At 36.2% G+C, this 17,199-nt stretch overlaps 1 protein-coding gene across 2 annotated transcripts in view; it reads right to left on the reverse strand.

Moving 5' to 3' along the window:
* RBFOX1 (RNA binding protein, fox-1 homolog (C. elegans) 1) overlaps positions 1–17,199 on the reverse strand; it is a 281,886-nt gene that overhangs the window by 64,771 nt on the left and 199,916 nt on the right. Inside the window, exon 10 of one of the 2 annotated variants that reach the window (XM_009887682.1) lies at positions 2,276–2,356. The exons of the other annotated variant lie outside the window; for it this stretch is intronic. Coding sequence (XP_009885984.1) covers positions 2,276–2,356 — 81 coding nt within the window. The remainder of the gene's footprint in view (positions 1–2,275; positions 2,357–17,199) is intronic. 2 annotated transcript variants of the gene reach the window in all.

The following is a 17,199-nucleotide window of genomic DNA, read 5'->3' on the forward strand; positions in this document are numbered from 1 at the left end:
CGTACATAGGAAGCTGTTCTGAATTATTACACGGTTACAATACTGGTGGTAACAGAATAAACGATTAACAAATTTTCCAAAGATGAAGGCTGCAATACTGTTGTCTACATGGAATGATAATAGTAAAAGTATCAGTCTCCCAGACATTAATGTTGACTTACCAGTTATCATTTCAATATTACAAATGTGCATTAAAAATGGAGTATAGAAGATCTTTAAAATAATAAAAGGAAATGAGACAAAACTTGAGCTTCATTTCTATTAACTTCTTAGTAGAATTGCCTATAGAAATGGAATTATTTTACATCTTCATTGAAAGTTTTGTAATAAGAAGAAATAAAAAAACCTAATTACAATCATTAGTAATTATAGTGATTTTGTGTTATTAGGAGTTGTGACCCTGTGGGGGAAACTACGTTTTGGCAATATGAAATACTAAACATAATAAAAGAAAAATCATGACTTGCAGACACACAGGTTCAACAAAAGTGTAACAGTTTCTACTGCAAGGGCTACTAGCAATCTCTGTTAGGAAACTGTATTACACATTGCCCAGTGGGAGGCAGATAGGCAAAGTCTGTTTATTTATGCATTTGGCATAATTGAAAACAAACAGGTGTTTGTTCGGATATCATTATTCAAGGAGCACCACTGCAAAATAAGGTTTTTTAAAGGGATTGACTCATGAGACATAATGGAAACAGTGAAGTAGAGAGCCTAGCTAACTATACAATGACTATCGAAGGATTTAATAATAGTGGAAATACTGTACAATGTAAACAGCAACCCCAGAAATAAATTTCTCGGTCAGAACTCAGTGAGATAATAAGAACAACCGGGTAAACTTAAGAAAGGCTTCATTTAGAATAATTTCCAGAAAATAAAACATTAACACTGGCCTTTCTCCTCCAAAACAAGCTCCCTAACACTGAGATGAATGAAATGTTTGGATAATTTTCTAAGAAAAAAAATTCAGTCAAAGATTGGTATTTCAGTCAAAAGGAATAGTGCACTAAAAATGTACTATAGGGAACATTGATTTAGACAGTAAGTATTTCATCTCTTCTGTTAATACAAGGATTAAAAAAAAAACATGCTTGGGAAAGGTGAAATCATACAAAATATTCTTGGAGCACCTGGAAGCAAAAGCAGATTTAATTGATAATTTCATTTTTAATTTAAAAACACTTCATGTATTTTGTTAGTTCACTATGTATTTGTAGTTCCTGATTTGAAAGTAGATCCCATATTTATGCTGTAAAAGCAGCAGCTCTAGGGATGATATTCATAGCCTTTGACATGAGAGAGTTACAAGACTGCAGAGATGATCACTATGAAACTCTTTTGTCCTCATTCCTGGTTTTAATGAACACAAGAAATTAGTTATTTTAGTAGTCTAGATAAGCTTTAAAAGAGCAGAATTGCATTCTACATTGAATACAATCCTCATAAAGAACACATTCGATAATGTGGTTAAATCAGACAATATAAAATATTTTCTTCACAGAGGACTGCTAAGAACGCATAGCAAATGCTGCTGGTCAGCCTAATTCAGCAAGCCGCAATTATAACTATTTCACTCAGCTAGAGGCTTCTTCATCTGCCCAGATTTCAGAATGGGCAGCAGTGGTACCACCAATACGATCTAAAACACTCTCTGAAGAATCAGTTCTGCTTCAGCTGCAGAGTTTTACAGGGGACATTGCTGCTCCAAAATTTTGTACAGAAAAAAGGCTGATAGCCATCTATGGTTTTAGCTTCTCTTTGCTATTTTTATTAGGGCAGCTTTTTATAATTCAAAATACCCATTTGCACGCAGTCTTTTTCCTTTTCTAAAAAAAAGACTGCATATCTATTTTCTTCATGTCTATTTCTGATACAATCAAATGGTGGCATGATATGGGACTTTCTGTTTATTAAATCAAAGTTGTGACCAGGAAAGAAAAAGAAACACAGATTCATCTTCCACACAAAATGCAGAGTGTGCAACAGTACTGGATTCCAAAAAATATCAGTGTTACTGTAGAACTTTTGACCGATTTTGTAGAACACTGCAGTATAGGCCGTCTTTTTTTTTTTTTTTTAATAAAATCCACTTTGAGGATAAAGATGCAACTAAAACCACTGAATTATCTGTTGACATTACTTACACACGTTTATAAATACCACATTTCCAAGAGCTATTGGGAAAGTTTACAGTTTTAGGGGGTTTAATTCACATTAATGTGCTTTTGTCACAAAACGAAACAACAAAAGAGCCGTAACACTAGCTTACTTGTGGATGTGTATACTAGTGAACTGGGGGCACTGTACACGGGAGATCCCTCCTGGTTTGCCTGGCACAGCAGCACCCTGCCTACAAGAAAGAGAGAGAGAGTGGTATCTGGTTTTGGAACACTCGAACTAAACCTCCATTTTCATCTCAAAACAGAAATAAAGTGCGGTGAAGCAGAGGCACTTTCTGCCCTTTAACTTCAAAGCAGAAAGAGCCCCAACAAACACGTACAATTTTACATTTGAAAAAGCAAAACACAGACATCCCCCAAAACACCAACACCCTGTGGATCACCTGGGGAAGCTGGTGGACGCCCTGCGCACTGCCAGCGCTCCCCCGTCCCTCGCCCCGCTGCTCTCTCTCCCTCTCGGCCCCGTCTCTCTGCAACAGAACCTGCCTAGTTAGCTCTGCTGCCAACCGGAGCCGCCGACCCGCCCTCACCACCCACCTACTAACGCATCTCCCCACCTTCGCCGGCTCAGGCAAACACAGCAGATAAATCCGACTGCAAAGCTCCCATACACAGGTGTTAGGCCAAGTTGAGCTCAGTTATAGCACTTAAATTCACACTGGTGCAAGTGAAACTGAGATATTACTAATACATGTGAAGATTTCAGTATATTTTGCTCACATGAGAAATACATAAACACAAGCTACTTTCCAGTATATAAGCTGAATTCAGAATTAAGAACAAAAGCAAATATAATAAAAGAAATCATTTTCTTAAAAAAGAAAAAAAAAAGTAAGGTAATATCCAAATCAATTTAAAACAATACTTTTGCAATGCATGTTCATTTTGAACAAATGACAGAAGTTTAGGCTTATTTCATTTTATCTTTTTTTTTGGTAAAATGAGCTTAAATAAAATGCCTTACTATTTCAACTTCTTTCTTAAAATTGTATTTTAGTAGTCTTAGCTGAATACAGATTGAACATTGATTAGAGGCAGAAACACCTATACTTTCATACTAGGAAAAAAACTTCTGCACTTCTGGAATACAGTTCACCAGGAAGAGCAGGATGTGACTCATCAGTTTTGCAGATAGATGTGTATATACCTGTATATACACACACACAAAATTATATATATACACACATACACTGACATACTTCAAGCTGTCAGGATTTGTGAATCAGGCAATTTCAAAAATACTGCATTTACAAGAGAGACTTTAGAAGTTGTGCATTGACTTATAAGCAATGTAATTCAACAGAGTTGAGTCAAATACGTTTGGAAGGATAAGATTAATTACAAATGGTAGGCGTGTTTTCCATATAGTATTACAAGAGCAGTTCTCAACTTACATTCAGTTACCAGACCAGAGTTCTTTCAAAAAATGGTTTAAAAAAAAATCTGTCATTAACCAGTTCTTCGATTATTGCTTGCAGCTATCAGTTGAGGTGGAAATACAGGAAACACCGAAGGAAAATAATTCTTGTAATTTATGCAATTTAGCTAAGACTGTGAGCACTGAAAAGCTCATTAAATATACGCTTCTAACCTTCCCAGACAATAGCACACCTTCAACTAAGAGCATTGCTTGCTTTTTTCCATCCATCCACTAGTAATCTGAAAGATAAAACAAGCTAAAACCCCTTTTTTTCCCCTTACTTTAGGATAGCACATAGTTGGCTATGTTGATATCTCTCTTTCAGCCTTCCCCAAAAAATCCACAACTGCAAGCTGTTAAATAAACACGTACCTACTGAGAACCTAATGGCAAGCATCATTTTCGGGCTAGTACATAAACAGGATCCATCAACACACTTGGCACTAGGAATGTGCACATTGGACTATGGATGTATTTTAACACCATGGGTGCTACAAAACTTGTGCTGCTACAGAAGCCTGAAAATGAGAGTGAGCTGAAGGCATAGAGGTATTCATCCGGCTTCGAGGCATTCATCAGTGAAACGTGGAAAGGAAAGAAATTTTTACAATCAGTAATTTTCATTAGATTTTAAGAATAATGTAACTAAAATGACTTCAAGTATATTTAGTAAATATATAAAGGTTTTTAAAAATCAAAGATTATAGTTTATTTAAATTATTCAACATAAATTCTAGATGACACTTTGCTTGTTCCATGGTTTATAGGTATTTTCCTACACTTTGCAGATAACATTCTTATATTTTTTCTGATTTCATCTCATACAAATCTCATTTTCCCTACTCAAGTCTTCTAATTTCTAATGAAAGCACTTCAAAACAGATGCTTTTTTCATCCATGCTACTAGAGTGTATTTAATTTGTTGCATAGAGCTTTCTAATTATATTTTGACAATCTGCCTTTGAATTTGTACATAAAATTAATACTATAACGTAAAACAGTATTATTAGATTTGGTTAGAAAAATATGGAACTTTTAAATTTACTTTTGTGAGAAAAGATTATTTCTGCTGCATCTAATTTTGGTATTAAAATATTTAAATTGTAATTAATACAACTAGGGAAAGATTAAATTATTTACAACAAGATATTCTGGATAAACTTCAGAACATTGAAACAATCAGTAAGTTCCTTAATGGGAAAAAAACTATTATTTTTCCTCTAGGATACTAAATTCTAGTATGACAGAATAGAGCGGTGGGTTTTTTTTAAGAAAGAAGATTTTAATATAAAGATCTTAATATGCCTGTTCAAACTGTAATTTAATAATATCATGGAGCTGATGAACTTCAAAAAATTACAGTCATGCAAGAGTTCATCTTTAATTTTTCAGTGTCTGATGTTTTCTCATTGAGAACAATCTGCGTGCTCTTTGCTGTTCTCCAATATAAGCATCTACTTGTTTGGTCACAGCAGAGATGTGACCAGCAATACAGGATTCTGGAGATCATCAGCAGAAAGCCCCTCCTGACTCACTACGTCAAAAGGATCAGAAAAATACTAGCATCTGTATCCGAAGAGTGTATTCCCTACAGGCACACAGGAGAGCTTCCCACAGCCAGTGGCAGAAGGGAAACCAAGGCAGCCACGCTGCTGTGTGTAACGGGGAGAACAGCCCGGGCTGGCTGAGCGAGCTGGTGGGTTGTGCCGTGCACAACAGGTAGCTGTGCTGCGGCAGGGCACGGTGGTGGGGGCTCGGCGCTGCCGTAGGATTGCAGAGATCCCCCCGACTGATTCACCGCTCATCCTCAGCGTACAGGCTGGCAGCACGGACTAAAGCATGCTTTTCAAGATCAAAAAATATTCCCACTCATACTTCTCTCCTCCAATGTTTTCTCCTACAGTCCATGATTAAGAACGTACTGTTTGATTAGGTCCTTTGTTGAAGCACTATAGTTATTTTGAGAAAACAATTACTCTAAAAAAAATCAGGGCTGTGAGGAAAATGATGTGAAGTCATGAATACTTTTAGAACACCAAAAATCCAGTTCCCAGTGGCTCCAAGATACTTGATGAAGAGTAGTTCTCTAATGTTTTTCATACTTTCAAAAATAAGGGGTTTTTTGTATAGTTCCTATTTACAAGATTTATATAAATTAACCTACAGAGCATAAATGGAAATACCAATGTACTAGCGATGATGCACAGACTACTCACTGGCTCATACATGACGTACGACGAAGTTCATTGTATTTGTCAAATACTCAGGTAGCTAAGAAGGGATGAACAACAGGAGGACTTTCCAGTAAATTATAAAGGATTTTAAATCACTTCTGTTTAAAACAGCTTTTAGGTCTAACTGTAACCACTTTGTAGCCAGCAGTACAGACAGCTTAAAAGTAAAGATCTGGAATAAGTTTAAAAGAGTTTGTATAACTAGTTGGAATCTCCTGTGGCATCCTTTGTGGAAATATATATTGAAACATTTTCAGCAGAAAAAAATTAATACCATTGGTTAAACTTATGCTGCTGATGTAAAATAACAGTGTTGCAAGGCCCTGATCATGGGAATAGTGCTACCCTGTCACAGGAAGGAGATGAAACTTTTAGAAACCTTCGCTACCAGAACTGTATGAAGTTGATATACCATTACCAAGAATCTGAGTTCACAATGCATCACCTCCCAGTATAGATGGCTTTAGTACTTTTGCTCACAAACAAAAAGTTTCCAATTTAGTAAATTACTAAAGTTACTTATTCCCCCAGGATTTCCAGGGATTTCCAAAAAGCAAGAGGACAGAATTTGCACGGTGCTCTTCTGTTACATTCCAGGGCAGAACCCTAGCAAGTTACTAAGTGAGACAAAAGGTAAAAAAACTATTTCCTACTTTCACTCTGGGAATTCTAAAAACCACAGCTCCATATAAAGCTCTTCAGACAGCTCCAAAGATGACAGTGAGAGAGAGTTCTATATAGGGTACAACTACCTCCACCATAACAAGGGGGTAATCACACAAGCATTTTCAGTGGCAGAAACTAATCAAGACAATATCCAGGACTGGCCTACATTGGGTATTAGTGTACATCTAGCTAAAAATCAGACTTTTTAATATAGAAACTAAGGAATTTACTACACACAAGGAGATCTAGTGAAGATTACAGCACTCTAATCCATTGGGCATTTAGCTTCCCAGGTAAAGCAGCTCTTTACACATATTTATTCTATTGTGTTACCAATAAGAGCCTCTTACTGCTTTTGGCAATTTGGTACCAGTTCATACATTCTATAATACTATTTACCAAAAAAAACCTCAAACAAACCCACAGGAAGGAGTGAACAAAAGCTAAAAATATTTGTGTCTCATTTTGTCTGTATTATTATAAGATTTTATTTTATTACTCTAATCCAAAAGCCACATTATTTACTAAATTCAGTGCGTGTTACTTCATTTTCCCTTTCTCCCAATACAACTGGACGTTACGTAGCCTAATGTTGTCTTAGTCATTCTGATCACTGTTCCCATTTGTACCTTTTGCAACAACTATTTTTCCTGTATACCGAATTCCTCTTCCATATACAATGCATGAAGAAAACTATAAGGCTGCATCTCTCACGAACACATCAGGAGATTTGCTGTTGTATCAAAGATCCTCATAAACAATCCATGTCTGCTCTTGATTTGCTGTTCTAAAATTGTAATTTGATATTGGCCTTTCCAGACAGAAATAGCATTATCTTTGATCTGGTTTGAACTATTGTTCTACGATGGGTTATTTCAAAACATGTCACAGAAATGGATCAGAAACACCTAACTAAAAGGCCACTGTTGTACAATAATAGCGTACGTTAGCTTCTATTGTCCCATCCCCCTAGGGGATTTAAAGAGAGTATCTTGAATACGTAATAGTTGTTAAGTGTCCTCTTAGTCCTTCATTATCTATAGCACAGGACATGGCCTTAGCATGCTTTTAAATATGCTGTTAATTCATAAAAAAGTGCTTCTTGAGTGCCTTCAGCTATTTGGAATCTTTCTATAAACAGAATAATACTCCTTCAGATTTTAACACAACCATTCATGGATAGTTGTGTTGACACATTGAATTGTTTAATCCATTATTAAGAAGGAATAAAGGAGCATCATCCAAAAATAAATGCTTCCTTTCTTCCAATATGTTAAAAATAAAACCGAAACCTATATTTAATTCCCTCAAAATTATATATGGAGTTTCACTTAAACATGAGAAATGCATGGTTGGGAGGAGAATCTGAAACAGCTGATGTTCAAATGTGAGTTCCAGAAGTCCAAATCAGTATCTACATTACCTTCTGACAACAAACCTGAAATACATTCAATTATTGAATAACCTGTGTATACTCTCTACTGGCAATGAAAATCTGTGCTCTAAACTGCCAATTTTCTTCCCATCACTTTTCTAAGCGTAGTGCATGTTTCTTTATTATTACCTCTCAGTGTCACCAAAACACTCCATGAACTTAGGCAATGACTCGTGGAACAGCAATGGACGTTACAACACAATTTGCAATTTGTAAGCAATCCTTCCAATTACTCTTTGGTGGTCATATCATTCCAGACTTTTGGGGAACAAAGCTCTCTCCCCTGTTACATACGTTCAGTGTCCAGTATACCGAGTCACATACCAGGTTGGTAGGTGTTTATATCATGTAAGTGAAAATTGCATAAGCTACAAAGTTTGCAGCTCTGGTAAGAATTTTGTGTGAGATTCTCCTAATTCCCCTTCTCCGCACCTCTTCCTTTTATATATAACTCATCACAAGGTAACAAGGATCTCTCCTTCTCCAGGACCTGACACACCATACACAACCGATCAAACTACTTACCAGCATGTATCATGGTGCCTTAGACTGGGAAAGACCTTGCAGGTAGCACAGGAGCTGGGAAGCTGCAAGTTCTTTTAAGCTCTGCTCCCATGCCAACATCCTTTTCCTGCTTCACGACACAATGACTTGCTTTAAAGCTTCACCCAGTCCCTCAATGAAAAGCTGAAAGGTATATCCACTACTAAGCCACTAAAATTCTCAAAGATTGCTTTAGGAGGAATAACTTGACAATGCAGCATGGCATAATCACTGGGTTTTAGTGGCAAATTCAGGCTGTGCCATGGTACTGCTGGTACCTGGCAAAGTAATGCCAGCTGAAAAGCACACACTGTGTGACTGACTTGTTTCTATTTTCATTAGCATGCCAACCTTACCATAGACAGGCTGTATGTCGCAGGAATTATTTAGGTAATGTTGCCATTCACAAGGTGAAACAGTTGCAGTAAACCTCCCTTTCCAAATATAATTTCATCAGCCACAGACATTCTTTGTCTTGTAACCAAAATGAAACTACCATGTCACCCAAACTCAACTGCTGCTTGTACCAAAATACATAACCAGCCTAGAGAGTTTACCTGTGCTTGTTAGTGAATTTTTATCACTGGCATCCAAGTGGAAATCCTTATTCACATACTGTCACCAAAAAATCTAAAACTGGAAGCGCACTATGTATTTACGTAAAAAATTGGAGCGGTACTGTCAGTATTGCCCATAACTGTAACTTTCCTACAAAATATGTTTACTATATGATATATATATATGCAAATTCAGGTGCACATAAACTGGAATTCAGTGATATTCATTGCCATTATCTTTCACCGGGAGATGCATCCCACTGAAGTTGTTCAGGACCTTTGAAAAGCAAACCTTCATTCCAAATCTTTCTAGGTCCTTCTAGCAGACTAAAAGGTATGTAAATGATGTTTATTCTTGGTTCATTTTTAATTTGAGAAACAAACATGAGAGAAATCTTAAGTATAAATATAAACTCTGAGTTGGTATTACACTATTCCTGAAACACCATAGTTTACAATATAAAAAATACATTTATATTCTGCTGATAACTAAAATGGGTCACATTCATACATCTGCCTGATGAATAAAGACTGCAATATGAATAGAATCACAGAATACATGAGACTGGAGCCTTTCTGCTCAAACACGAACACTACGGTTTCACCATGGCCCTGGATGGATTACAAGTAAATACGTTTATACTTTATCCTCTCATATTGTGTCAAGACACTATTTTCTGTGTAAATTACCTATTTCAGTAAATCGATAAGACAGAGATGCAAATCTAATGCAATTAGATGCAGAGATGCAAATTACTAATCCCTCAGTTCTATTTGCTTACCCCAATGGATGTTGTTTTTAACTTACAAATAAAATTCTATTCTGAAAGACAAGCTGAGAATATAAAAGAGCAAAAATTGAATCATCATGCATAATCCTGGCTTTAGTTAGTCTATTTCCTCCCTAGCCCATTCAGATTCCAGAATTTCAGGAGCGTGCAAAAACACGGCAAAAAAGGTAATGCAAGGGTTCCAAACTTTGCAAACCACTCACTTTTACTAGCAGCAGATCTGTGCTTGGAGATTTCCCCCAAAACAATTTTCACAAAGAAAATCTGAGAGCACCAAATTGACAGGGATTGTGTACCATTGTAAAGCACAGCTTCATCTCAGCTGCCTCCGCACACGAGTGAATGAATGGAAACTCACTATTTCAAAATTTACTCTCAATAAGTGTTATGAAATGCAAAGGTATTGGGGATTCTGTCATCCAGTGCCCAAAATGGGAAAAAAATGCAGAAGACAAACCAGAAAACATTGGCTATATGTTTGGAATACAATTCAACATAATCTTAAACTGCTTTAGCATTAATTTACAGATGTAATCAAGGTTTAACACACAGTGGAATTGTTTTCCATTCCACTTAACTGTATTAACTTTACATTTCATGTATTACTTTATCACTTTACATTTCAGAATAGTTTGTCTGCCTGACTGTCCATCCTAACAGACGGATCTTCCTAACTTTGTTATTCTTCTAATCAGACGAATTTATTCCTCTGCATTAACTATTATTATGCATTCCTATTAACTTATCTAGCACTGCAAATATCCCACCCAGTCCTGAACAAACAGGTGTTTTAGTGATGACCTTGTAGTTTGTCTTAAATTTTCCTCTGAGAGATTCTTAAGCCACTGCTTTTTACATATATCCATAGTTGGTATTTGAATTACGGTCTCAGTTTGATTCTATCAAACAACCACCGTGCATATTGTAGCCTAGACCTCAGGTCCAGACAAGCGTGCGCCCAGGCTGACCTCTGTTGTCAAGTAATTGGTGAGACAAGTCACAGTAGCTCTAAAACAGCTGGTTTTACATCCAGCCTCTAAACCTACATCACACACAGTCTGGAGAGTTTACTCTGGACCAGGTTTGTCTTGTCCCCTGAAGCAGACAACCTCACCACACACAGTTCAAAGCTGTCCAAAAGCCAATCTGTGTGACATATGACAGCGTGCACATGGAGCCTCCAGTACAGTATACAAATTCACAGCTCACCTGATCTAGCACTGGTGTTAGTCTTGCTTAAAAAAGAAAGTTGAACTGCATGACCTCCAGAAGTCAGTCCCAACCCACATTTCTATGATTGTGTTAAAAAGTGTCTGGTCCAGTGCCAAAAAATGTTATTTCATGTGCGTGAAATGTCCAGGTTAGAGTATGATCACCACTTAATTCCACAATGATTGCACTAGATTGGGGGGAGAAGGGGAAGGGGGCTGCTCAAATGTATTTTACCAGCTCACTGGAAAAGAGAAGGACTACAGAAGAAAGTTCCTTCAAACAAAAGCAGCCTTAAACTAAACAAAGGTATGTACCTGAGATGAGCGGGACTACTTGAGTAGTTGGCAATTGAGCTGAACAGACCATTTGACTACAAAGCTAAATGTCAAGGTGTAATCTGAATACTTTAACTTGGTGGCCATTGACTGTAATGCAAGAACGGGACCTTCATATTGCCCCTACAGTTTCACCCATCCTGACATCATTTGGGTGGCATTTTGATGTGTTGGATATAATAAAAAAATAGAATTTTCAAAATCATCAAAAGTATGGGCCTAAAGTAAAGTACAAGAAGACAGCAAGCATGATACTCTTCTCACAGGTGTTATCCTAGTTTCCAACCATTTGTACCTCAAGGACTTCCTAAGCCCAAAGCAGCCTCCACATATTTAATAACAGTCAGTGGATTTCCCTCCCATGAGCTAACCGTAACAAATTTTTAACATACGTGGTGTTCTCTGCTAGAATAAGGTACTAAAACAAATAAGTTGCAATCATAATCACAAGTTTAATTATGATTATACCTGGTGCTGTATTGATCCACCAACTCACAGAACTTGTGTTAAGGTAGAATTCAGGCTTACTCACGCACAGGAGTTTATCATTCCAAGCCTACTTCATACACATTGCTTTATCTTTGAGTCAGACATTAGAAGAGGAGCAAGTTGGCCTAAAGAAAACAAATTTTCACAAGTGCTACCCAGCAGAACTACCACCGAGGAAATTTATTACCTAGCAGTTCAAAGGGAAAAGCAGGTTTTTGAGTTAGGACCTCAGGAGGAAAGGCATCTTAACTCCTTTTTAAAAAAACACAGAAGGACTACAGAACGAACAGAGGCTAGAGAACTTTTATTTGGCCCTACTTCCCTTCCTTTCAATTCCTATTTAAATAGCATTTTTCTGTTCTTCTATGTATTACTTCATTTCTACGTGGTTTTTTTCCATCCCAGTGTATACTGTGTTATTAAATATACATCCAAACAGAAGAAATCTTTAAAAGGGGACTACTGACACTATCTGTGATTTTCTCTTTAAATTGTGCAGCTTTCGATACAATGATAAATATAGGTCGATTAACCTTGCTCCAGATTTGAATGTATAATTAACTAAACTAATCTTTCAAAAAATAAGTCACTGGCATTATTCTTTGAATAATCCTTGTTTAGTTTCCATGATGGTATACATTTTAATGAAAAACTCATTATAATGTAGCATACGGCATAATTAATTCTGGAAGATTTTTTTTTAGTAAATAGCTAGTGCAGACGCTGAATTCCATTTTTCTGCTGGCTTTATTAATCTTCCATAAACCAGTATTTCCACTATAATGGCTTGTAACAGCTCCACAGAAGTTTTAGAAATGCATTAGCTGTCATCAGTGGTGTTAATCTAAGTAGCATGTCATCATTTGTATGATGGTACTTTAACATTATGATTTCTGAAACAACAGTTACAGCTTTGTTTTATGCTTTGAAAAGGAGTATCTATACATAACAGATGGAATATTAAACAATAATTATTTAATTTTTCTGTAGTTAGAAAATTACTTCAACTGTTTAGCTAACAATGTTGAGTACGTTTATTTAGGAATATCTGCTTTGTCAGTGGCTAAGTTTAAATCCAAGTGTATGTAATCAAATTGTGAAATGAATTAATCTAGATAGTGACAGCGGATTTTCACCAAAATTATGCTTTACAGATACTCTACAGTGAACTTTTACCGTAGGATTAGAATTGCTGTGCAAGCATGTAATTCAGCTTCACAAACTCCAAACACCTTCACTGAGAGGTGTTTCTAGGGTATTTGCTGAGCTTATGCAAGAGTCATTTAAATTCAAAGAGAAACACCAGAAAGATGAAATGAATCCCAGATGCTCTTACACTCCAGAAATAGATGCTTTAGGACACGAACAAAGAGAAATAGTGTTAGCAAACATACAGGAATCCTCACTTCCCCTGAATTCCTCTTACTTTAACGCATGTTTATATATATAGTACTATAGTATTTCTTCACTTCTTAATGACATATAACATTATTTTTCAAAGTTTTAAACAAACTTGTGAAAGGAAATTTGTTACACAATTTGCTGCTTGGAGGACACTGCTAGCTTCCAAAGCCACAGCAGGCTAAAAAGCCCCAGGCATCTAAAACTCCTCTGTCTTCTGACGGCATAAAAAAATAGTCAAAAGCACAAGCTCTTCCTCTTTCTTTCATTTTAACTGCTGGGGGAAATTTTCCAAGTCCGCTTGGAATAATAACTACTAACTGCCCAAGAAACTGGGAGCCTCTAATAGTCCTCACTGGGTTAAGACTATTTATGAAGTGAATACAACTACTCAGCTACAGAGAATGACTCTTGAAACTACCTTCTGAAAAACTTCTAGCACTTCATGACTACTCAGGAAAAATAATACGTAACTAGTCGCTTAAGTAAAAGGAGAATGGGATCTCTATTACTTGTCATTGAGCTGTGCTCCATGACTTGTTCTAACGCTTCTTCATTAGTCTTAAATCCTTTCTTTTTGCATTGCCAACTGAAATTTTGAACATTTTGAAATATTGTTTTTTGGTTATGAATAGATAAGAATATTTTCTCGTGTGGGTCACTGTGAATTCAACTGTTCTCTGAAAGAAAATTCACTAGATTTCCAGGTAATTTCTGTAACATCTTCTCCCCTACCTTGCATATTGGAACTGACAAAAAGAAGCCTCTCCAACAGGTAGGTGCCCTAAAAGATATTTTCTTCCTCTTACAAGGACAAAGTCTTTTAAAATGGCCTTACTGTTTCTCAAGCTATTTGCTTCAAAGCACTGATCTGTTGTAGTAATATGGCAGCAACACTACTCTACATTCCATTAAGGAGAGTGAAAAAAATTGCTCAAAAATTCATCATTCCATAAAAACAAAAGAGAAGAAAATAGAAAGCTCTGCAATAACTGAAAGGAACAATGTGGAACTTCGCTTTCAGACTGCCTGAGGCTGAAAGGAAGGCTAGGTATTACAGATAAAATATACAATATATAGAAATAAATTAGCAGGTAAAAATTATAACAAGCCACGGAAACAAAGAACGTAGCAGCTGATGGTAAGAAAGTACCAGAGTACTGCTAGTAAAGAAACCAAACCGCAAATCTGTATTTTGCCAGCCATAGATGAGTGTATGGGGGAAGATAACAGACTCTAGCTTAACATAGCAAAATTATGGGTCACTATGAGATGGATTTAAAATTGGATGCATATACAAACAAATGAAGAATTTGTCCCAGTTCACTTGAAGACTTTGTAAGACAAGTCACACAGTGCTTCCTACATATTTCTTCGTTACGACCTGCCTAAGGACTTGATAAATAGTTTACTGGAAAAGATAAGCTAAAATGGAAATACTATCTTTATTAAGCATTTATTTCTCGTGAGGAGGAAAAGTGCCTTAAATAGTATAATTTTATTTACTAGAAAGAGACTATGTGGACAGAAGTAATTTTTTTTTTTTAAAATTACCGATCAATTATGCTATATTGAAAAGTGGAATTTTGTGAAATGCAGAAAATGATAAATGAAAAAAAATCACCGTCAGTTTTTTTCTTTTTTTTTTTCCTATGAAATGTGATTTTAGGACTTCCCAGCTGACTTCTGGGAAGGGCAGGAGGTGTGCCAGCTAGCCAGCTCACCAGCACGTCCGCAGTCGGCAGCTGCTAGGGAGCCTTGCTGGGCCTCGGAATTACAACAGCAGTCTTGAAATTGCACTTCATGAACATGTCACTGGAAATCCATATTAATGCCACCACGTGTCCTAAACAGCCCTATTTCTGGAGCGTTCTAATTTACTACAGCATGAGCGTTTCCAAGTCAGAAAAACAGTCCTAGAAGGGCTACTCAGGAATAAAAATCTACAGTGTTTTGTAAATATACAGTATTTTCCAGTCCCCAAGTAATACAACTTGTCTGTTGTGCATCTGCTATATATCTTACACTTTGCATTTTTAGCTGTCACGCGTTTCCTCAATAAAGGTTTTCTTTTACAGAAGTGTACACTCAGAAAAAAAGCAGAGCTATAACAATCATGTCACTGGTCCTACTGTTTACCATTATCTTCAAGGTTTTAGGGTTGATTTACATTGCGTTCCTCCCTATTTGACTTTAATTGTCTGCTTCAAGTTGTCAGGACATAACTATATCTTAGATTTGCATTGCATTAGGGGATCTTTTCCTTTCTCTATTGATCTTGTCTTATGGAGTAATTTAACTCAATTCTAATTTTCTTTTGCATGCGGGGTGCTCTCTATCCAAGGAAGTGAGTTATGTGTATTCAAGTGGTGCATCTTATGAATCTTGTTAAGCTTTACCGCCTTATAGCCCGCACTGATGGAATATTTAATCACAGAAATGAGTTGGCAGATATGATGTACAATACGGTTAAGGCTTGCGGCGTGTGTCTCCACCGGCAATTGAGAAATGGGTGAATTTGCCATTCATCAGTGCCATCCTGACAGCTTTGTATAACCTTCTGTTTTTTTACTTATTTATGAAGATTAAAGGTACTTTAAATCAACAGTTTCTCTGCAAATGTATCATCTTTATTTCAGAAGTGGCCAAATTTTTCATCATTTATTAGGAGGCAGAGGAACTTCTTGCACTGACTATGAAAGAGTTGGTACAATTTTAACATGACGGTATTGGAGACAATAATTAAAGCAAAGAACTAGAACTTTGACTCTCAAAAAATCACGTTTCTAATTTTATAATCTTCAAAAGTGCGATTACTTCTTCTCCAAGTAAGGTGGCAGAACCCCAAAAGAAAGCTATGTTGCAGTATTCTATTACAGCATGCAAAAACTGCATTGCTCTTTTACTGTTTCATTTTCTAACGACTTTAAGAGATCTGCACAGAGCTCTTGCTTTGTTTTTAAATAAATTACTTTGAAGAGAGTGTAAATGCCTGAGAAAAAATTACCTTTTAGTCAATACAGAAAATATGCATTTGATACGCATTTTAAAAAAACCCCAAGACTGCCTGCACGTATAAACAGAAAAAAAAACCCCTGAAATACATGAAGTATCTTGATATAACTTTTTGCTTAGGTGTGGTGGAGTGCATGTCATAATTTATAAAATTAAATTAATACTCTTCTAATGGTAATTAAAGATTGTCATTAGAAGGGCAAACACCTCCCTTGTGTTGGCAATAAAAATGCACTCGGGACTTTAGGAGGTTATACAAAAAAATCAATAACCTGCCATTTTATAATTAAAAGACAAAATAAATGTTAGGGAAAAGTCCAGTAAATTAGGAAAATTACCTTCAGGAGAGATTGAAAATATTGATTTTAATTTACAAACTATGTGAACTCTTCATGCCCTACTTCATGAGACAATTATAAGTCAGATTGTTAATTCTGCATACGTATTAGAAAATTGATTACTGTACTATGGGAATATTATTATATTTGTCATTAACACAAAGTCATTTATATAAAATGACTAATAACTCTTACTTTCTAATTTATGCAGGTTCAGGGTTGGTTCACTAACTACCCAAAGGAGATCAATGTTAAATTCTGCTGTCAATGTAGGAATACATCAAGGAAGGAAATAAATTCTGCCTACACTAAATATTGCAATTCCATGAATGCCAAGTTAGTATTTTTATTGTACTGTGCCACTTCTACCCTGACTGGAACATTTTCATCTATCTTAGTAGATGGCACGGGATGTATTACAGGCAGCTTTTTTTTTTTTAAATAAATATCTGTTTGTAACCTTAGTCCTATCTAACATTTTTTGTCTCTCGAAGTCCCTTGAACTAATGAAAATTTTTTGGCTTTATCTACTGGGGACTTGAATATCTCCATAAATGGAGATTCCCCAGCTTCTGTG

The sequence above is a fragment of the Charadrius vociferus genome, unplaced genomic scaffold (genome assembly GCF_000708025.1).
Source record: "Charadrius vociferus isolate BGI_N301 unplaced genomic scaffold, ASM70802v2 scaffold486, whole genome shotgun sequence".
NCBI classification, from domain to species: domain Eukaryota; kingdom Metazoa; phylum Chordata; class Aves; order Charadriiformes; family Charadriidae; genus Charadrius; species Charadrius vociferus.